General features: G+C 36.0%; 1 protein-coding gene across 1 annotated transcript; it reads right to left on the bottom strand.

Annotated features, from left to right (window-relative positions):
- Positions 1–697: 697 nt before the first annotated feature.
- LOC121324959 (uncharacterized protein CLBA1-like) lies at positions 698–11,274 on the bottom strand. The gene is made up of 6 exons (XM_041267200.1): positions 11,065–11,274; positions 8,326–8,893; positions 7,344–7,498; positions 6,905–7,034; positions 3,424–3,525; positions 698–3,075 (listed from the first exon to the last, which is right to left on the bottom strand). Exons 2-6 carry the CDS (start codon positions 8,599–8,601, stop codon positions 2,956–2,958), a joined length of 783 nt encoding a protein of 260 aa, XP_041123134.1. The 5' UTR covers positions 8,602–8,893; positions 11,065–11,274; the 3' UTR covers positions 698–2,955.
- Between the last annotated feature and the right edge of the window lie 13,419 nt (positions 11,275–24,693).

Below are 24,693 nucleotides of genomic sequence, written 5' to 3'. Positions count from 1 at the left end.
TCCATTTATATAGTTTGTTTTTAAAAGAAAACCTGTCTTGCATGACTAACATACATTTATTCCCTTTTTATAAAGTTTATTCTTCTGTTGGTGGTTAGCATTTTAAATATACCTTTTACCATGTATATGTTGTACATATTTTTACAAGTTTGTTTTCTTTGTGTATCCTATGCAATACTATTGTAGCAGGTCATTAAAATTATAATAAAACAAATCATCTTTATTTTTTTCTTCACTATTTGAAATACAATTTATACTTGTGTGTGCTCCAAAAACTAGTCTCCAAATAATTGTTACATAGAAAATCAACTGTAAATCTCAAAGTTGCAATAATTCTTAAAAGGATGCATTCCTAAAGATTATAATCTTTTACTTTCTTTCATGAGTGATATTGAATTCAATAGCATTCTGCCTCCATAGATGCACTAAAGCAGTACCTGCTGAGATGTTAACTAGTACCATTTTCACAATGACACTTTAGTGCGTTGCTGAGTGAACACTGAAGCAAGACTCACACTTACCTAATGCGTCTTCGAGTGCAACCGACTACTGGACTAACTAATCCACCTCATATTTCTTGCTACATAGGGCAGCTGTTCCTCATAATGCTTCAAGATGAGTTTAAATAAAGTGACCAGGATTGGATAATTTTAATACATAATTTATTAAAATTCCATATAAGGAATACAGATGTACATCAATCATTATTTCACCTTCATTTCACAGAAGTAGTATTACTGTTCAAACTGACACCTAACAATGTGCTTTCTTTTCAATAAAATACACAAAATTTTAACACTAAGCACCTTCAGTTCTAAAGATGTCTTATCTGAGCTACAAAACCGGTGTGTTATGTGATCTACATTTAACCATTTGGAGCATTTCTTAAAAGGGTTGACCTGAACCAGGCACAGCAAGTTCAAACAGTCAAGATAAACTGGATATTTAGAAAACACTCAAACAGAAAGTGCAGCGTGTACCATCCAGCAATCCACTTGTATCACAAGAACAACCTACGCACAATTATACCTTGCATATTGCTTGTCACAGTATATTTAAACTGCTCTACCTGCAATTGAACCACAGCTGTGGTTTGAATTAGGAAGTTGAAAATTGCACTGGACCAGCTATGATTCAAAGCCAATTAAAATCCTAACACCTCAGTAAGCACCTTGTTTGTTATTGGCTGACTCGTTCTTGACATCATCAGTTGTTTTCCTCTGTGGGAGCAGGCCCCCAACCCACTACATTACATTATACTACATCATACCTCCGAGAGCACCACAGTGAGAACTGATAATTAAACATTAGATAATGTTGACGGTTTTTCGATTACTGCGTCTATTATTCAGACATTATGATAATGCAGTAAATGCAGCAAGACACCCTGTAAATAACGAAATGGTGCCGATTATGGAACAGCTACTTGTCCTGAGTGAGCCTTTCATCATACAAACACAAACGCTGTTTAAGCAGAGCAGTTCAAAATGTGCATCGGAAGTACATTCATAGAGGAAGAAGCGGCAGATGTCTGTCGGCCCCCTCAGAAGAAACGGGTGGAAAAAATCCAGATCTTTTCAAAAAGTGACAGCATATTACATCACCCGCAGCCTGCTGCAAGAATATTCATGGGCAGCAGTAAAAAAAACTGATGGAAGGGTGCTTCTTGGATAACTGAAGAGCATGGAAGAAGAACGGTATATATTGATCAGCTAAGAAACATCTGATATAAATTTAAGAAAGCTAAAAGGTCTTACTATTTATGGTAATAGCTTAATTTAACTGCATAAAACTATGTTGTTGTATTGCTGTTAAGTTATTTTTTGTTTTCACAGATCTTACAGCGCAACAAGATAGAACATTTACCAATTTGTTACAGGTATGATGCAGTTTATCTTCACATCCACGTTAGAAACACCAGCTATCGTTTTGTATTCTCTTGGAAGCACTGTTTAAAATGGTCATTAACTGACAGCGTGTAGCCCGTATTCACAAAGCCAGTGCTTTTCTTAAGGCTTAACAGTATTTACCAGTAAAAGACATATTTTCTTTGTTTTGATCTTTTGCTAACAATTCTACCCTTACTATAATAAAGTACATTTGAAGAGCAGGAATTTACGCTCATTAGTATTCCAAAAAAATCAAGAAAAGATTTGTCAGTCCTGGGTGCGTGGGCCTCCTTCAGGACAAACATTTACAGTGAAATTTATGTCAGGTTTAGAGTAATGTCATATAATGTGCTAAATATGTAATTAATAAAATATTTGAATATTTAAACACCAAAATTATTGCCCTAGTTGTGCTGGAGGTTTTCTTCAAAAGCTTTTTGTAACAATGATAAGCCAATTCTTAAATTGGTTTCAATTTGCATGTCACTTAGTTAGATATGCTGATGCAAATCCTGGGATTCCAGATAAAACACAAGACAGGGTGGAAGCAGCAGTTCTTAGGACAAACACCGAGTCATATACTTAAACATATCTAAAACTAAAGAAACTTCTTGGACTTGTAAATGTACGCTTTGACAAAACTGTCTTGGTGGACGAAAAAAAAGCGAAGAAGGTAAACATGGTGTGTTGCTGGGCATGGCAGGAATAATCATTGTCCCTGTGGGAAGCTGGAGTTATTTCTAAACATCTTCAACAATCAACAGGTCTTCATAAAAAAAAAAAAAAAAAAAAAAAGTCAAATATTCCTCATCCAGGTGTAAGATGGTGCTCAATTATCTTCTTTCTTTATCTTATAAGAGTATAAAATGTGCCACCTTACATACATAGGTTTAAACCTCTGAGCGTCTCACTAAAATGTGCTGATATTGAGAAATTCTGTAAAGAATGATTACAGAGAGGTTTACAATCAGTTGCAACACAAACACACATTAAATTAAAACAGGACACAATTATTCATAACCTATCTATAGTTCTACAATAGTGCAAATAAAAATAGCAGTAAGAGTTAAAACAAAAAGCTTTTCTTCTTGCTTTGAATGCTCAGTTGACTGTTTATCTGTAACCATTGATGAGATATGTGGTAGATAAAACTTCGAGCATTTCGTGAACACAGAGGCACAAACAGCTGTGAAAAACAGAATAAATAAAAACATTGGTATTGTATCAGCATGGTCTGGCTACAACATATATAATTATGCTCTTTCAAATTTATCATAAATCACATACATTTCTCTGCATTTGTCTGAGTATCTCCAGTCAGACTCAACATTGTTTAAAACATGACAAGATTTTCTGTGACAAAACTGTAAGAACCAAAGCAAGTAGTCTTCAATACTAAACTTACTTACTGCAATATGGCCGAGTTCACTTTTATATTTACATATAATGGCATATACTGTTGTTTATATTTATATATGGTGCTGCAATATGCATGCAGCTCAACTGTGATGGTTTATTATTGTTATAATTTCACCTTGGTTTGAATCAGGTCCTTAGTTCCAGGGTTCGGTAAGGTAGCAGTGTCAGACATTTCCTCGTCATTTTCCCAAAAGTCCTCCTTTACAGTTTCTAGAGTCTACAATGTAACAAATGAAAATACAGGAGTTCGATTCTCAAAGCTACTTATTTATTCAAAAAAAAAAATCAGCATAACACATATATTTTTTTTTCCCAGAAAGAAAAAAAAACACGTCCAATAAAATGACCAAAATAGCAATAAACAACTCGGACATTTGGTTTAGAGGCTTGTAAGCAATTGTTTCTTTTTCATGTTAGAATTGCAATAGATAGTTTACAAAAAAAAAAAGATGACAATTTTGAATAAATAGCTTGGAGTACCTAGGCCCTGTATGAAAGTAACACCAGGGCTGTAAATGCATAATTGGTGCTGTAGGTATCATAAAATAAAATGACATGCGATTGAGGAAGTGGTGCCAGGGCAAGTGTGCATGTAAAAGACAAGCTGCTTACCTCACACCCCACATGGACAGAAATTGTCAGAAGGTAGTAAAAATGCTCATTGAGATGACCTTGTTCTCATGTATTAGAATGAGCGAGATAAATACCATTAGTATAATTTAAAAGCATGCTTGAAGGCCCTCCAACAGCAAATTAATTAACAAAAGAGGTGAAGAAACCACTTGAGCACCAATATAAAACCAAGACAACGCTACCAGCATATAATATGTAATAATAATAATAATAATAATAATAATGAGTGTAACAGCTGCTCCTGCCACTGCTACATTGTAACACTTTTCTTTTGTTGCCCCGGTTGAAACTTGGCCAACTCCAAAAAAACCTCCCTTGTTTACTCCCTATTTTCCATATATTATTATCACCCTATGATACACTAGATACTTGCAACTTAAATCCTAAGGTGCATCTATCAGTGATTTTGTGCTAATTAGTAAAAGAAAAAAAAAAGTTAATTACATTACTGAAGATGTCAAATGCCACAAAACATTAGTTTAGCTGCAGTTGTATTAAATGCTGCAACCATTCCATCTTCTACACACGCTGGTAAAGCTCAAAGATCTGTATCCATAACTGCTTTCAAGACGGCAAAACACTTAAAATGCACACATAAAGCTTGATTGTCATTTCTGTTTAAACATTTTATCAACTCTTTGCACTGAAAGCAGCAACTGGGAAGCTAAAACTACAAGAGCACACTAACAACAGGGGTTTCAAACCAGCAGTTCTTACATTAGCTAATGCAAATATACGGCGTAAATGGAAGCCATTCCAATGGGACTGTGTGCTCTCGTTGAACAAGAATCTGCCTGTGGCAGCAATCCTGATTGTCAAGAGCGAACATACAGATATTTTTATTTGGTTATTAATAATCAGATATTACGAGTGTAATAGTTTAGATGCAGTGAGTGAAGAGAACAGCGAGACACAAGTTGTCCCTCCAGGGCATGCTTGAGGCTCACAGTCAGCACTGGTGTAGATCCCTGGTGTGTGGAAATATAAGCAAAGGTTTTCAAGAGCACCTCATTTCAATACAAGAAGTAACAAAAAGATGTTTCTATGTCATTATGCTATATTTAGTTTATATATGGTGTTTGTTGCTCTACTGAGTTAACAGATTTCTTTAATCTTTTTCTTTTATCCAGTAAATCTAACAGAATGGTCCCTACTAATGCTACTAACAGGCTCTTAGAGGTGCACTTATCGGTACTATAATACTGTGTCATTTTGCTAAACTATTGTGATTGCATTTTAAGAAATCAGATGACTTCCTGGAAGGGTTCCCTAGCCATCGTTGATTTTCTCATGCCTGTGCTATGGCACCACCTCCTGTTCATAATCTCTCCTAACCACAAACTACTGTTAGCAATAAAATGCCTTCTTTGCTGTGGAGTTTTCATTCAGTGTGAGAACCCCATTATTTTTCCAATCTGACATTTCCTTATTATATCTGAGGTTTTATCTCTGTGATATGTAAAGTCCTTCTCAACCATATGCTGTATACATTAGGGGGTAGATGTAAGTATAGGTGCAGTGCAAATAATTGTGGATGCAAAATTAAAATTGCATTGCAGCTAGGAAGTTATTTTGCACTGCACCCTATGTAAACTTAAGAGCAATGTAAATTACTCAACACGCACAAATAACGATCCACAATTATGATAATGAGGGTCTCAATGAGCGCATCGGTCTATTTAGCTGCCGAACTTGCAGCCAAGAGGTGATGGAGTTAGGTGTACAGAGAGCAGTAAGCACTGTGTGACATTTGTGGAGTACGAAAATACAAACAAAAAAAAGATATATGTATGTCAGTGCAAGGGTAGCAAAACCCTCTTGGTGCAGGGAAAAGAAAATAAATGTTTTCTGAGAAAGAGCTTGAGAAATTTTACGGCTGAGGTCACTCAGAATGAAATGGAGTTGTCTGGAAAAGCAAAATCAGTTATGCTAGTATCCTTAGGAAATGATATGTACTGGCCTGCCCTTTTCAGCATGACATCCAGAAATGTGCCTAGCACTCTGGAAAAGGTAGATTGGGCTATCCCTCCAGACATTCCAACTGTGGTCTGAAAGGAACAAGAAGCGTAGTAATGCAGAGAACACAGTACTTTCACATGTTCAGGGATAGCGATCCCTAGATTGACATTGGGGTCTAGCTCATCCCTCAAATCAGCTATTAGGTCTAGGATAACCTGCGGAGTGAGACGATAACACTTTAGCACCGCATCCTCCAGCATCCCAAACAAAGTGACCCTGGGATTAAATATGCAGGGTCGTCTTCGTCTTGCCCTTCTCCTTCGAATGTGTTCCTGTCTCTCTTCAAGAGCCAAGGGTCACCTCATCAGGAAGTGTAACACAGCAGCCATCCTGAAGCCAGTGACAGGTCTCTGCAGATCTGTGCTTTATACAGCTCTTAGTTACTCGCTTCTACAATGGTTTGCACCTCATAAGAAGCGGTGTAAAGTTTTTGGAGGGTCACCAATTGCCAAAGTGCAAGGCAAAATCCTTACATCACATTATAATGTTGCGCCCGTTTAGTATCCAGATCCCTACCAATTCTATGCTCTTTTCTTCATGTTTATGTATTTCAATATAATTTTAACGGATTAATGATGGCAAAGTGCAAATTTAATACTGGGTGCAGAACGCCAGGTGAACACCATTCTTTACATACGTCTATTATGGGGGTTTTGCATCCGCAAATCACTTTGCAGGTATTCTTACATCTACCCCAAGATGCCTTGCAATACCTAGTCCAGTTTCATCAATCTGGGAGGGGTCAACTGCATGTCAATGGCTTCTTAATGATTACAGGGGCACTGAGACATATGTAAGGTTCTATAGAAATGTAAATTTGTGTCAAGTCCTTCAGGCCACTAAAGGGCCATAAAATAAAACCCTTCCTATAGATTTGCTGGGTTTTGTGTCTGTTTCTTGTACTGTTGAAACTGTCGGCTTCATTTTAAAGTTTGATACTGTACCTGTTGGGTCATGTCGATCCCAATTGTAGTGAACAGTCTCTTCTGGCTGCGAGACTCTTTCCACTCTCGTTCTACATGCTCAGCATAGTTTTTATCCTGCAGACTTCTCCATAATGACACAGGGCTGCTACTGCAAGGGAAACGCAGCATGTAACTATATGCAGTCTGAAGAACAGAGGTTTGAATGCATTTCTGTCTTAATCAGTGTTCTTATGGTAATTAAACAAAATTCATTATGAAGGTTGAACAAGTGTTCTCATCATAAACTTTTCTCTTGTTTTCTCCAACTAGCTTTGAATGTTTTGGGATCTAGTAAGCAGTTAATGAGATTTCCCTTGCTCTCTCTGACTACTTTCTTAAGAACCCACAAACATGTGTTTGAGACACTTGGCACTGTTTACGGCCCAATAATAATGAATATTTAAAAGATTCAAAGTACAATCGACTGGGGATCTGTCGGTCAAAGGAAGCCTCTTCCTGCGGAGAGTCTTCAAGTAGCTCCAGTAGTGATCTTATATCCTCAGTTCTTTCTTCAACTTCAACTAAAGGGAAACTGTTCTTAAAAACCATCTCGAAATCGGTCACGTCCTGCACCTAAACAACGAGTAATGCAATGTCAACCACTTCTGTTAGCTGTATAAATCTATTACAATGTTTGTCTCAATCTCAGAATTAATCTATTATCATCTTTAACTGTACATATTAGCTAGGTTCAATGGTTCAATATATTATCGGCAGGCTAACAAACAGTGCTGGACAAACTGATTATTCGGAATTAAGCTCTCCATGGATGAGGGGCATTGGCGTTGATTGGGCTAATTTAGCATTTCAAGTGAAACACCTGAAGAAACAGCTACTTGGCTTTGAGTGGATTGTAAGAAAAGCAGCAATCATTACAAATCCAAGCAGCTGTTTCTTCACTTATTGCACTGTGAACTGTAAATTAGGCCAATCAACACTAATGACCCTCACCTGATTGTCAGCACCTGATTTCTGTGGAAAGCTCAAGCTGAATAATCTGTTTGTGCAGCAATAAAAACAATACACATACTAAATGTGATCCAAATGATATTTAAATTTGCATATGCAACTGATTTGAATCAATGCAAATTCATACAAGAAAGCTTGTGTATTGATGGTTTTATTATACCATCAGTAAATTATACAGTAAAACTAAAATTTTATATGGAGAAAGTTCTCTCTCAAAACTACAACTGTTACTGAAGAAGCCTGACAGCAAACTATCTGATTGCATTGTACTTTAAAATGGAACAAGATCCACAATTTTGTAACAGGCAGCATTAGTATCAGTTAAACACACCTAGTTGAAAGGCAAGTGTCCTCTTAGGACAGTACAGTATTCATTCATTTACCTATCTATGTATGCGAGTTTCAATATATTCACAAATGTAATATATAACCTTGTGTAGAGAACTTGCATCCATATTGACGGGTGATGTTTTCCATTTTAACTGTTCTCCAGTAAAAGGTGGGAAAGCACTATTGTTCAGGTCGTTACTTTCCCCAAAAGTACTCCACTCTCCAAAGGGGTTATTCAAACAGTCAGGCTCATGGAAATTATCTACAGGGTTGGATGAAGGAAAAGAACACCTAGGGGGACCTTCAAAATCGCCCCAGGAATGAGAGTTTCTAGAGTCCCAGTTTCCATTGCAATCCACAGTTTCCAACTCATCCATGTCTTCAGATCCACCTCCCAGGTTCTGTTACTGTATTTCCAATCCACTGCTTTTTTATATATGTTTCAATATGTTAACATACTCAACGGTCCCAAAAATGTGTAGAAATTGAGCATAAAGCCAGATACCCATCTTCCACCTATCAACTCTCTTCACAAATGAGCTGTATGCTTACATCTCTGTGCAGAAAAAAGCACCACAACACTGTTTTCCATATAAGTTTCCAGATTTAGGTTTTAGTTTATTTTTTATTGAAGTTTGACCTTCCTTCTTCATAAACGTGTTCTTCAACCTATGAAACAGAGACAGGCACTTTACAGGTTTCTCTCAAACCACATTCACACAATTGGATGTAGCATAGCTGGGGTCCAAATACATGTCAGTTTCACTACTGCACAAGCTCATTTTCAGCAATAGGCAGAACAGGTCTTGTACAATTTCCTTCCCCTTTTAAGCTGCAGTCTGAATACTTGGGGAATGGAAAAAATGCCCTATTCATTCAAATGACGGAGAACATTTCATCTCTTTGACAAGAGTGTCGAGAAAAAGATGTTGTTAGTTTTTGAAAAGCTCCTACTTACATTTATTTTATTTAAAAACATTGGGGGCTAATTAATTGGTCTAATAATTAATATAAAAATAATTAATAATGCATACAAGGTTATGAAAATCAAACCTCCAAATGTATATTTTGAATTACTGTAGACAAATAATAGACCCCATTTATCTCTGAATTAGCAACAAATATCCAACATAACCATAGGTTATAAACACCCTATCCCACCTCAGTTATAGTTAAAGGGGGAACACAATACTGTAACAACCTTTTTAAGTCTGTAAAAACCTTTTTTTAAAACTACATAGGACACACCTCCTTTTGTTATTGAAATGAATACAGATAATAAGGGTTCAAAAAGATCTCAGTTAAACTGAGCTGCTGTTGTTGGCTGTACCGTGTAACTTATGTCTTATAAGATATTGAGACAAGCAGGCCATTAAGCTGTCAAGACCATTAAGAGTCTGGGAATCTGGGGGAGTGGATGACATGTACGATGGTGAAATTTCTGATAGCATTCCGAGGTGGAGTTTAAGTTTCGTTTGTTTTTGTAAAAAAAAAAAAAAAAAAAAAAAAAAAACACACAACATTTGGTGTATTCCTCAAATGCAAATGTTAGTCACTGGTACATTTTTTGTAGTGACCAAATGATATACCTGTTATACATTATATAACAGGTATATCTTCTGGTCACTACAAATGCTAATAGCACCTCCAGGTAGCAAGTGGTTCCCATGACAGTAAATTAAGATATCTACCTGCTACACAGATTGAATGTGGAATAGCCCACCACGAAGTCATCTTGTCAGGGTGACAAAACCATTGGATATATAAATATAAAGAGATCCCTTTTGGAGAAAATGCTTTAAAACTTCAAAAGAACTAACAGAAAACTGTGTAAATAACCTTTTGAGGGCCCGCACACAGGGGAATACTATAACTAAACAAGTCAATCCAGTTAAGGTTTACTTCTATATTATGAATATATATATATATATATATATATATATATATATATATATATATTCATTGTATTCTAAATTGGGAAACAACCCCTGAGTTTCTCTGCTTCAATTCAGAATGGAAAAGCAATACCTTGCCTTAAACGTATGTATGCTCGGTGCTGCTGTCATGTTGCTAAGTGTTGCTTCCTCACCTGGTTGTAACAAACCTGTATCTACACTGGGGATATACAATAGGTGATCCTATGTTTATATGTTTCCATAACACTGAGATTATGAAGTCAGCAATCTGAAAAGGTTAAATATATTAAAAGGTAATGCTTATGTTAAACAGTTTATAAAAATAAACTTTGATATAGCCCCAGCTAGATTTATGTGGATTCCCTTAAAATAATGAGCTGGAACAAAGTATGTATTCTCGAACTTTACTAGGTTTTACTATCAAACTGCATGCATTACCTAGCAGCAGTCACACTTGCACTTTTAACACATGATTTTTTTTTTTTTTTTTTTACTGTAAGCTACAAACGTCAGATTTCATTTAGGTTTTGAAAAGGCTGAGGTGTGCTGTTTGTGAAACAAAAGATTCCGCTGACATTATTCATATGACACACGTCCGTCTGTCTCTGTCTCTGTCTCTGTCTCTGTCTCTTTCTCTTTCTTCTCTCTCTCTCTCTCTCTCTATTATATTTCGGAAAATGAGTGGTTTAATTTTAGCAGACACACGTATAATATTCTTCAGTTCTACTAAATGTAGAATGCAGATAACATTTGTTTATCTAAACTAATATTTGATACTGGAGAGCGTTAACCTCAATCCTTTCTCAATGAAGACAACAGAAGCAAAGTGTTCACATACAATCTCGCTATGGTAATTAACATGTTTGGTAGAACGGTTTTGTTTTCTTCAATAAATTATCACCGTAAGAACACATATACAAATACCTTACATACGAGGTCAGCTTCCAATCCAAGAGTACAGCCACATTTAAAAATACATTGACGACCATAACAGTTCGAAATACTGTCAGCTTCAGCTTCCTCTTTCTGTTTGTTTTTGGACACACCCTGACGATTTAACACCGGAGGTCACGAACAGGTGGAGCTTGAGACTTCGTTACCTGATACAGGTACATGGGAGAATTGCTGGTAGATATACTCATTTTTTACGTGGCAAAATACTGTATTCCACTGCTTTTTTTTTTTTTTTTTTTTTTTTTTTTTTTAAATGAGTTGTGATTTTAAAGACTGACCCAAACTACAATCAAACAGTCGTTTAAAAAACAAGTTTTTTTTTTTTTTTTTTTTTTTTTTTTTCTTTATGCCACGGTTTTATTGTTCATATAACCTGGATCTTAGAACCCTTGGAACCTCTCTAGTAAACTAATAATAATAAAAAATTGACTCTAGAGCATAGTAACTGTTATGCAAATAACGTTTATTTTTATTTTATAATATATATATATATATATATATATCTATTATATATATATATATATAATATATAATATATATATATATATATATATATAATCTATATATTATAATATATCTATATAATTAAATTAGATTCTACAGATTTTCTCTAGATTTTAAAATCTAGAATAAAAAAAAAAACGAAGAAGAAATGTATGCATTGTAAATTACACGGTTGTTACGACATAGAGAGTGTAGTTCGTAGTGATTCACATTGCTTGCCTGCTTTTATTGTGTGTTTATCCTTACGTACCTTTCCTGAATTTGGGGTTTTCTGTGTAGGCCTACTTACTATTCGACTGCATCGTTCCATTATGCTTACTCGATGATAGGTTTAAAAGAATGCCGTACCCTATTATTACAAAATGTTTTACTGCCCCGCTTTTGGATGCGTGGTTTCATTTTATAATAACGTTTTTTTTTTTTTTTTTTTTGTCTTCCCAACGTTGTTTATTAAATATATGCTTAAATAAAGAACTGTCTGCTGCATTAACAGGCGCAGGTAGTGAAAAAAAAAGAAAAACACGTAACATAGTATCTTCTTTCACCAGAAGAGGTCTCCACACATGCCCTCTGTAAACTAGCCTAGAAATGTTAGCCCTCTGAGGTCTAAGAAGTCCCCCTTGCTAAATTACTCAAGATCTCTCAACATCCCTTGAAAAAGCACTGCCTTTCTTACACAGCTGTGTACATTAACACTCCCACTATAGCCCATAAATATACAACACAGAGAACGCATTCTACAAACCCAATGGATGCCTACACAATAGATATCTAATATTCTCTAAGGTGAGTATATGTAAATATCACATTTCAGTTATTTCCTCCCAGCAGAAACCCCTCTCATACTGCCCTTGCTATAATAAACTGGTATTAGCCAAACATGTAAAAGACCTTTGACACACAAGCAGGAAATGTTGCCGTCATACTTTTAGTTTATATTGGTGAAACAGACCTTAAACCAAGCAGAAGTGTGCAATAGTCCTTAGAATGATTGGTTTGATCTGTTTAACCTTTTCCACTCCCACTAATAATTTAAATTAAGGTGGGTCATTCAATGCATACCGCCAAATCATTATTTGGCAGAAATGACCAAAATCAGATCACTATTAAAATGAGTCAAATCAAAAAAAGGTAGATCCAGGGTTTGACCTAACACAAGAAAAAAGTGTGGAGAAGTTAGTTGTGTGACACGATACAGAACAGAGCTGCACTGCCCTCTAGTGTTTAAACATGACTGCGGCATAAAGTAATATATGTGGATAAAAATGAGCTGTACGCCTGTGGGAAATTGAAACTGGACTTTCAGCAAGATTTGCCTTCTTATGAAATAATACTAGCTAGACCTAATAGAGTGTATTCATTTATTTTAAATGCATATTGTGCACCATCATTTAAAATCTAAAAGTTTGGACACACGTTTAAGCTACGTAAGAATGCAGTAAACAGACTCCAAGGTATTTCTCTGTACAACTGAACATAATTGTGTGACACTACAGTTTCACGTTTAAATTCAGTATTTTGTTCCTTGGGTTTTGTATTAAACATATGCCCTTGCAATTTCACATACTGAAAAGCAGGGGTCACCATCTGTTCATTACTACCTCAGGCCCATGTGACTGCAGGGATGGAAGTTACACTTCAACCTCATGTCTTGAAGCTTGGATCTAGTGCAAAAATGAACTGGCAGTGTGTGTCTAGTGTCTCTGTACTGTTAGTGGAGCCCATGCCCAAATAGACACCCTGTCCAGTCAGGGTCACAGGATTTAAATTCTTCTTGTCATGTTTGTATTCTTTTACAAGGTTTCTTAATCTTGTGGCATTACTGGGGTTTTTGATGAGGTGGTTCTGTGTTGCCAGTCAAGGAAAAATCTGCAAATATTAAGAATGACTGGCAGAAGGGGTTCAGTAAAAGGAATCATTTCCAGTATTTTAAAGTTTTGTTATTGTCTTGTAGGGGTGTTTTGATCCTTTCTAAAATCAACTCACTTCAGAAATGTAGCTTGATTTCTGGAATAGTAAGCATGACATTAACGACAATCGAGAATGCTGGAAAACACCCATAATATGATATAAATCATGTAAGAAATGTGATATTATGAAAATGGAAAAATGGTATGAACTAGCTATTTCATCTTCAATTGACTAAAAATCTGAATCAGAATAATGCTACAGTAAATAGTCCCCACAAAGTTATCTTTCTAAATGACGACAGTGCAGCTAAACTGTTCTTATTTCACGTTGTTTAGGTTTGAGCCCAAGAGCCTTGGATTTTGAGCATAAATAAAGAAGCTTTATCCCCACTTTAATCAGATTAGCATCAGGAAAGGTCACAATTTTAATGGCAGCTCAAGAAGAAATAACGCCAAGAAAAGGAAGCTCATTCAATTGGAACTGAATACAGCTGGAAGAGAAACCATTTAATTGCTGACTACCACTTTCTGACATGCCCTGAGAAGTTTACAAAAGCAGCAACAGTAACAGTAGAAATGCCTGACAGCGAATATACAGCCTGTTATTGAGTTTAGGGCAAAGCTGTTTTACCTATGCCGGATTGATGAAACATCATGATGCAAAGATGCAAAACATTCATTTGTGCACAGCATGCATTATCTAATGTCATGTTGTGTACACTGGTAATGCCGGTTCATGCTAGTTTCATTTTGATTATGGTTTCAACCTTTTAATAAAGACTTAATGCGAAATCTTTCTTTTGAAAACAATAATGCCGGAAGACAGAACACAGATTGCATCTCTGTTTATGCTGCAGTGCTTCACTAAGAGACTCGTTGTATTTCTTTATTAGTCCTGATCTGCAAAATAATGTAAATATCTGGAACAATGGGCCTTTTAGTTCCTTGAGATGTTTTTCAAGACCCGTGCAAAATTGCCTTTAGATATATTTTATGCATACAGTTAAGAAATCTTTATGGTCATCTGAAGGAAGGTGTAACACCTGCTCATCTGCCTATAACCCCACATTTTTTCTTTTTTGTTCAATGCAAGTAAATGACAAAGGCACCCAGAAAAAACACCTATCTGCTTAAAGCACCATACAGTCTCGAATTATCTGTTCATTTTAGTTCAATTATAGTTTCACTGTACTATGTATATAGGTGACTTTAGGTGGACTGGTGTAAAAGGGGATTCTTGTTCACAGTTATTTTTAGAACTCATTGGTGCAAGAACACAGTCTTTCAGTTAGTTCAGTTCAACTGTTTTTTTTTCCCACCATTCATTATTTAGTTGTGTGAAGCTAAAAGACAATTGTGATGCAAGTTTGTAAAGTGAAGTGAGGGTTGTCTTGTATTGCTGCAGTGACGGTTTTATTAGATTGTTTTGGTTGTAGCTCCAAACAATTTGTCAAAAATATAGCAAGATATGAACATAATTTTAAAAGTTCTTGGTGCTTTAGAAATAAACTAAAACAGCGATGGGCAGCTTAGCTACAATTCAGGATCACAATAATTAAGCTATAGCTGCTGTTTGAAAATCACGTGGAAAACAGCATGCTTTAATTTTTAAACTGCAGTCTATATGCACGTAACAATTTACCTTTGTATAATGGACACTTAGGCTCACAGAAATAGTTTTCCATTTTAATCAGTAAAACACACACATGCACACAAGCAGTGGATTTAGATCCTAGACAGATATATATTTTATAAAGTAATTAAAGCAGACACGACTAGCAAACTCTTACACATACAGTAGTCACGTCTTTAATACAATCATATTAAATCAATACAAAAAGTATGTGCTATGCACTAGAACTGGTAATCCCTAGCAGGTATTTTACACTGTATAATATAAGAATATTCATTATTTAATGATACACAGGTCTGCAATTTTACACTTACTCATAATTCCTTGGTTCTGTTTTTCCACCGCTTAGCCATTTGTGCGGGCTGAAAACAGATATTTACAGAGCAGTGTTTTCCTCAAAGGTGCCAGAGCTTCAGATACTTTGTCAATATATATACAAATTCAAATATTATGGGGCGAAATTATCACGACTGCTTTATACATTAAAAAAAAAAAAAAAAACTGTCTTGATTTATATAAACAACTTCCATAGAAGCACCTTGTATAATTCAGTGCTTAATCCTTACAATTCCAAAGATTGCACAATCCTTAAATAGATAGCCAGATTCTATATTAATTAAACATGTCTTTTCATGATTGAGTCATATTGCCTAGCGATGATATTTATGCAGGGAGGGCAAGCTTATCTCAACAAAATAAAATGAAATAGTTACCATCATGTGATCATGTAATGGAATAGAGCTGGGGATTATATAACAGGTAGTGCTAACAATACTGATTTGAGATATAATAGGCACACCCCTGTATATACAGTACTGTACAGGACGGATACTGTGTGCTATACTGTGCCAGTTTACTACCTCCCTAAGTAATGCCGTGTTTCCATCTGCACCATGAAACTGGTTTGTGTTTAATCTCATCCCCATCCTGATTCCAATATCAAACAGAATTCGGAATATATGTGTCTACCTCCAGTTTTCCTTCTGCCTAAGTAATGGCAAAGTAAGCTCCTATGCTTGGTACTTTTAACTAAAACCAATTACAAAACTCAAAGTCCCAGTGGTTTGAATTCAGCAAACACTAATATTGTACCATCAATTATGAATCAAGGTAAATGACTTTGTCACTGTCAAGCACCATATATTTGTACTGTAGTTTAATTGATGCAGCAAATTGATATCAGCTACAGTACTAATTACAGGGAAACCTCTAAAACATATTAAATTGGTTTAATTCACACAATTAATTTAACCAGGTATTTTTCTTAAGAACCATAAAAGCTGACTGTGGCACAACAACGTAAAATGTAGAAAACGTATAGTAAAGCATAGGAAAGCATGGGAGCGTTAGTATTTATCAGATAGGTATTTTACATATATTGTAAAAGAATAGGGAAAACATAACTATCATGAACTTTGCAAACTTGACTTGGCTAAGATCATTTTTTACAATACATGCTATCCCTTTAACTTGTAGGTAGGGTCAGTGTTTGCATCAGGCTAAGTAAAAAACAGCTTTAAAACAATGCACCAGTATTGTATCTGTAATTATGAGTAGACCTTTGACTTTTTGAGATAATTAAATCCCTGATAATGAGTTCACATAATAAAGTTTATAAATGTGGCTGAATTTGGATTATTTGATTTACAGCAGTTCTCAATGAGGTAAACCTAAGCTGACAGACATAATTACATCATCAACGATGGAGTCGTTCACTGTAAGCAATTTAACAAAATAGACATTTGGCACTGTGTAAAACATGCATCTCTTTCTCTACACTGGCAATATTTCACAATTCATCAGTCACAGAGCTAATGGTAAAACTATCAGAAGACATGAAAATGAGCAAGCAGCTCTTGAATCATATTCTTGGGATTCTTATAACCTTCATTACAGTACGTTGATGGAGTATATGGGAACCTTCGTGTTGATGGGAGTATATCGCCACATTTTGGGCTCTGTTTTAATCTCAGCTACTCTATTTCAACCCAAAAATAACATTTAGGTTTGCTTGTCACATATGATAACAAAACATATTGTTGATACATACATGACATCTAAAGTGTACATTTCAAATAAATCTAAATATGTTATTTACCACATTCTACATAACTTGGTTAATCTGTTTGCAAGAACCCTTGAAAAGATGTCATTTTTTTGCACTTGTACTGTGCATTGTGTAGATCTTGTAAAGACAGCAACCTTTGCACTGTGCTTTCCAGACAATTAAACTCCACCGCTCCATTTCTACTTTTACTAGGCCTAGTCAAAGCATTTAGAAAAACTATAAATTCATGGTACAGTTCTCTGTTATAGACTGGACCTTTTATACCGCAGAAACAGTTATAAGGCAGTATGGTCATGGTTAATGCATAATGCAATTCTGTCAGTACTTGCATTCTTGTTATAAGGTGGAATACAAATAGCCTAGCCTCTTAAGACTCCTGTCTACAGGATTATGGTATTTAATCTACTGGAAGGTAATCCCATCTCTCCCAGCAGGGGTCACCCTTTATAGCAATGGTGTTTCAAGTGATGGCAAAGGAAATTGGCCTTGAACTCTAACATCAATTTAAAGGGAAAAAATTTAACAAATGACAACATTTTAGTACTCAATGTCTTTCACCCAGTGGTTCTCGTCATTTAACAAAAAATATAGAAAAAGAGAATAGTACAAAGCTGTGTACTTTGGAGCGACTTGTGTGTCATTTCTGTCAAGTGAGACTGAACAAACACTGTTTTTTTTTTCCTTTCTGACCTGTCTTTGTGCCAGTGGCAGAACCACAATAACACACGACAAAGAGAAAGCTTGTGATAATAATAAAATGGGCAAGTCTGCAAATTCAGCACCTTAAGTCTCTGAACAATAAATTGTAGCCTGAGGCTATCAGATTGCCATTCCTGGTTTGAAGACATGTGTAAGTGTGTGCTACACATGGCATGTATATCTAATATTTTGTCCAACCCTGTATATTGTACAAACACATGCAATTATAAACACTATTAGTCAAACTATTTAATATGTAGTCTTAAATAACGATCACTTAAAACCCTGGATCTGGTCATCACCAAGGGTCTTGACCTCTCTAATCTCTCTGTCTCAGATATCTGACCATTTCTTAATCACTGCTAATATTAATCTCCGCCGCTCGCTTTAAATCAACTCTCAAGACAGCCTTGCTATCTCTTGCTTTCCATGCTCTTTAAGCCTAATATCTGTTATTAGCTGCTGTGTTGTTGCTACTATTTCATGTATTCTGCTATTATATCATGTATTATGCATATTTCACTGTAATGTATTAGGCTTTTTTTTTTTTTTACTGTATATCATGTATTATGCACTTCTCTGTTTTTAAAGTATTTACTGCATCTTGTAAAGAGCTTTATGATGGTGGTCCACTATGAAAGGCGCTATATAAAATAGATTGATTGATTGATGAAATATGGATAATATAATAACTAAACAAAAGTTATATACACTCAAAGTGAAGTAAAACATTAAAACCAATGGTATGCTTAAATAATATACACACATGACAGGTTTACCCAAACAGACTTGTATAATGTGAATACAGATGATTCAGCAAGCCTTTAATGGAATACATACAGTTATGAAATGTGTTTAGTAAAGCAGCTAGCACATATTTATACAATGTGATATTATTGTCTGCATTACAAATATAGCACAAACTGAGCTTTCATGTATACGCATTGTCAGCCAAATGCATGAGCTGGGCAGATAAAAGCTGCAGGTAAATGTTGCTGTGGACAGCTAGGAATAACTAGAGTGGTAAAAGACACGTTTTCCTCGTATTTCAGCCGGAGTGCTGAGTACTCAAGTGGAGAGTGTAAGGCACTGAACTCAACACCTGGGATTCATAATTTGGACTGAATTGCTGTTTAGAAATGTAAGACCTGAGACTCCTAGCAAAAACATGGGTAATCAATCCGGGATGATATGAGGCGTGTGTAACAACCATTAATGTATTAACTAACCGATAATGTAATACTACTCTATAATGTAATTTTTTTTTTGCCCATTAATGGTTGTTACAGGTGTGGAGCTTTGGTATCCAATTGTGTCAGAAATGGCCTAAAACCAAATTCTCACAATAAATCTTACCTTTGAATGCAGTGCCATGTAAATTATTGGTTATGTGACCATGGTAGAGGCATATGATTCAATTGTAGTTTGACTTTACATTTTAAGTCTTACAATTAATGTTATTATAAACTACAAAAAGAATGATTAAACTTGGCCAGAAGTGATCATGAAAACTCCTTTCTTTTCCCCAACAAAAAGTGAAACCTTTTGTGATCTCTGTATAGAACAATAAGGCATAGAAAAGAGGGGACAGGAGAGGTTATATTGTGTGTACCCAAATGAATGAATATATATATATATATATATATATATATATATATATATATATATATATATATATATATATATATGTGACAACTCTGGAAAGGTTTGGTGTGTTTGTCACATCTTTGGACCTTTTACACTGTCCTGACCTTTTACAAGTCAAACTTCCCAGAATGCAAGTTAAACAGGATGGTACCTGTGTGTTTATTATTTACAGTGCTTCGACAAAACATCCAAAATAAACAAACAAAAACCTAACTCCTTAACAGAGTACTAACTATAACAGCAAGTTTCCCTAACTAACAGTCTGTGCAGCTAAGCTGCATACCGGTTCCAAATACCAGGACTCAAGTCCTATCTTTTACTTCACCCAGCTCACTCCAACTCTCCTGAACCAACAGGTTGACCCTGCCCTTTTTAAAAGGCTCCCAATTGTTTAACTGATGGCAGCTGTTCAGTCAATTACACAATCACCTCGTCCAATTATGCCATCTAACATGGCCTCCTGGGAATTGAAGTCCTGCTGCGCCAGACCGGCAGGACTACATTTCCTTAAAACGGGTACAGACTGTGAATAATCCGTGGCCCAAAATATCGGCCCTCGACCACAATGCCCCACACTTCATATAATATATATATATATATATATATATATATATATATATATATATATATATAGATATAGATATAGATATAATATAACAGCATGACTGGGATCACTCTGGATGTAAGCAGTGGTGGATCTGAATACTGGCACAACCATGAGGTCAGCCTTGATCTGAGCTTCTGGCACCCAGGACAGCAAAGTAAGGAGGGGATAACCAGTGAGGGATTGATAAGTAAGCAGCAAAGATGAGTGATCTTGCTTACATAACACTGTCATAAGGGTTTAGTAACTGCAGAACTTGCACATCAGTACGTGAAAGGCATTGTTAGAAAATGTATACAAATGAATATACATTTCTGAATGATTTACACTTTTCAAGGTTGAGTGATTGGTGGTCGGTTAATGAGAACTCGCCCCCTGCTTCATTCAGCTGCTACACTTGTAGTGCTGGATTATGAGAATGACAGAGCTGCACAGATCTAATCAATTAACATGCAAGGTACACAGATCAATAACAATGACTGGACTGTTTTTATGCTCACTTCTCTGGGAAGGGCAGACATTTTCACTTTATAAAATACTTTGCCATCTTTGTATATTTTCCAGTAACCTAACAGTATGTGATAGTCAGAACACAAAACCTTTTTTTATTTTTGATACACAAAATTATTTACAAAAAAGAAAAAAAAAAGATATATTTTTGTTAAACGGTACATGTTCCAGCAGGTTTTATCGCGTGCACCACATCAGTTGCTTTGTTTGCTCATACATCTATCTATTCCCAGGTTCTGGGATATCATATTTGATGCAATGAAATTTCTCCATCCAAGTCCTCGTTTACAGAGAGGTTTGAGACCTCTCTAGGATACAGCATCATTGTACTCTGGAAAGGTTTGTTTTGTTTGTCACATCTTTGGACCTTTTACACTGTCCTGACCTTTTACAAGTCAAACTTCCCCGAATGCAAGTTCAACAGGATGGTACCTGAGTGTTTATTATTTACAGTGCTTCAACAAAACATCCAAAATAAACAAACAAAAGCCTAAAAACACACCACTCTGGTTCTGTATGGTACCTGTGTGTGTATTGGTTCATAACACTGTAATACCATCGGTTTGCAAAATATGAATGGTACATTCTACCAATGTCTAATACCATTGTAGATGTCATTGTCCTTTTAATCATAGCATTGTTATTCTAGATAATTCGATAATGGCAGTATCAAAGTAATGACAATTGTTATGAGGGTTGCAAATTAGGATAATTTCTGCATGTAAACATTAAACTTAAGCTAAGTTTCTTACTTTACCCAATTTAGGACTGTAAGTAGTTCTGAAAGCGTGTGTATGCATCTAGTAACACACAAGTTTGTACGAATCCATTGTGTTGTCATTGCTGAGGTCTGCTAAGGTGTTCTCAATATAATTGTGACAGGGTGAATAGACCTTGCACCTGTGATAGGGTAGCTGGGGTCCAATCACAATCATACACAACATATTAGAAAACCTGTAAATATATTCTGGGTTTGTGCAAATGTTGCAGTTGAAGGGTTAAGAGCCCTGCTTCTGGCATTAAAAAAGCCATACGATCAGGAACGTGTGTATTTTAAGTAACATGTTATGCTATGTAGAATTAATTGAGAATGTGACTAGGCTAAATTGTTGCTTTGCCTGTTATGACAAAGTCAAATCCTTCAGTGTCTGACAGCTAGAAAATCCTTTGTGAAGGACTAGGCGGTGGTGGAGTACAAAGGAGCCCCGGCCACAACAGACTTTTTTTGGTTACAAAAGTCAGTTGTTTAAAAGCTTGAAAGAGCTCTTTTTTCCCTTAATTTTGTGTGTAGGAACAATATTTTCTTCTGCAGCACATTTTTGTTCAGAATGTCAAACACAAATGTTTCAGATAGACTTAAAGAGACATCTGTTTACAGTAATACACTTGTGTAAGTTACATATAATAGAAAGCTGGATTAAAAATGTACGGGAATACAGTTTGCGTTATAGTTGTGTGACTGATTTCTAAGTGCTTTAAGGATTGGCAGGGATAGAGTACAAGGGTATAGTCAGCGTGTTACTGTAGCAGCTCCAACATTGCAAGAATATCAGTTCATATTTCTGTTAATCAGGAAAGGCGCCATCCCTTATTGTATGTCAGGGTGATGCAAGAATAAACGTTGCATCGATTGCTTCATCTCAATCATCTGGCTCAAGTGGTTTCCTTCCACTGATTGGCCGATTACACCAGCATGATAATGGTAAGGTATCACAATTCTATTTTTATTTGTACAATACTACACAGGATGTCAGAAGTCCATCCTATAGTGGAGTTCCACATGTATGAGCGTTAATAAGTATAGACAAAACTTTCTCCTGAAACCAATGATGCAGTTGATTGATGTGCAGTCCCTTAAGTGGCCCAATGGAAGACAAACAGAGACCTGTACTGCTCTATAGCTTTATCCACTGCAAAGGACACATTATTTTGGAAAATAGAAGTCTAATAATAGATGCGCTACTATAATAATTCTCTAAAACACAGAAAAGTGTTATCTATTATTAGTATGCCGTGCAGCTAGCCAGGAACAGATTCCATATGCCATTAAAATCAGCATGGCATTTTTACACATGGCATTAGACACAAAGAGGGAAAATGTTTTTCTTAATAAACATTAGTTACATAAAAAAGTCCTCTTATTATTCCTTTGGGCCTCTGGCTCAATAGACACAAATATAGACAATGAATTGCTAGTAGAGGTGCATGAAATTCAGCAGCTTTGAGATCAGATAACATCACAAGTCATCCGATTCTTTGAACTCCCTCGAAGTCACAAGGGTAGAGGCTACATAATATCAGATTAGACATATCAAGTAGGCTGGCACTTTGAATCTAATAATGACTCAAGCAAAGGCCTGTGAGCCAGGTGATCCTGGGTTTAAATTGAATGGTAAGCTGTGAGTTCTTGGGCAAGTCGCATGACTGCCTTGTGCCTCACGCACACTAAGCCAGAAAATCCCATTGAAATGAACTTGTTGGGGTGTTCATAGGAGATACAGTTTTCAATTAAATCCAGTTTTAAAGTGGCTATACGGTAGGTGTCTGAATAATTACAAGTGAACGTTTATTTATTTATTTATTTAATTCAAAAGTGCAATTTCTACCATTTGTTGTGAATATAAAATAAAGCAAACATGTCAGAAAATAAATTTACTATGAAGACCCAGCTGTTTTTTGTTTTTGTTTTAAGAGAATTTACAGAAACAGAAAATCCACCTGGCCACTTATGAGCACAGATAGGTAGAAGCATTCATGATTTATCCCCCAGTGCTGTTAAATGCTCTAAGAAAAAGTAGCGGCTTATCCTCGCAGGATACAGCTACAAATTAACCACAATGTTGTTTACTATTTATGTGACAATAACAGTTTTATTTATATTTCACATAATAGTGTACACATTGAATAATGGATCTCTCATAACTGTTCATTATACTGCATTTTAACAGCCACAAACTTTCCACAATCCACGATAATGCTTCCTTATCAAGTACTTTTTATACTGTATATCTTGGGTGTCTCTGGCGAGGTGACTTGTAAACACAAGGTCCTGCTGGTGCTCCCTCCCTCCATTCTGACTACTTTCCAAAATGAGATTAAAACTCTGGGTGGTGCCTGAGCATTCTTTCCAGTGACTCACCAATAACTGCATCTGAAATCCCATTAACTCATTCCATGCAGACCATCACTCACAAGACGAAATGAGTTTCACCTCTCTCTCTCTCTCTCAACAGAGCAAGACTTCACAATCCGGGTCATCAAGAAGTTCTTTAAAGAATATTCCAAAATAATGGGACCAGAAACTTCACAGCAGAAAGACATTAACCATTTCCATTGCAGAAAATTGGGATTATCTGGGTTAGAAACAGTTCTCTATTATCCCTAGGGTCCATAGTTGGCCCTTCCACTCCAGTGTCTTTGTTCCAACCCTGTTCTAAATAGATTTGAACCAATTAGTCCCTGAAGTAGTTAATTATATCCTTTTACTTGTTAAGCCTGGAGTGGAATAGCCTTCCAAGACCGTGATTGGACACCCCTGGGCTAGAGCAACTACTGCTATTTATACAGTTCCGAACTTTATGGGGAAACTACGGTTTCACCACTGCAATCCCTGTTGTTTTGAATGGCATTTTACTTCTGCTTCTGTGCCGATCTAGACAGTGCAGCAAACTGTTGCTTTTATTAGATGGCACAACTTGACAAGCTTTACAGACAGAAAACATGCTTCTGAAGCCCCTGAGCTGCCTCTCCCTGGTCTCAATGAGAGCTCTGTCTGCACTGTTAATTAAGTCTGCACTTTCCTTTCTGTTTTCAGAACGACCACACAGAGCCCTGTTTAGTTTCAAGTTGGCCCTGTATCAAGCCTTCTAGCCTGCATTTTGAATACACGGAAGTTTAAATACATCAAAGGGTTTGTTCCAATTCTGTACCATTAGGAAAAATGAATGTCTTGGACATAACCAGAGCAAATAATAAAAGTCACACTGAATTTTACAGAGTAAAATATAAACAAAATAGGTGGCCA

This window comes from Polyodon spathula, chromosome 12 (assembly GCF_017654505.1).
Source record: "Polyodon spathula isolate WHYD16114869_AA chromosome 12, ASM1765450v1, whole genome shotgun sequence".
In the NCBI taxonomy this organism is placed as follows: domain Eukaryota; kingdom Metazoa; phylum Chordata; class Actinopteri; order Acipenseriformes; family Polyodontidae; genus Polyodon; species Polyodon spathula.
Note: the sequence above shows the minus strand (reverse complement) of the source record. Positions and strands in the feature narration are given on the sequence as shown.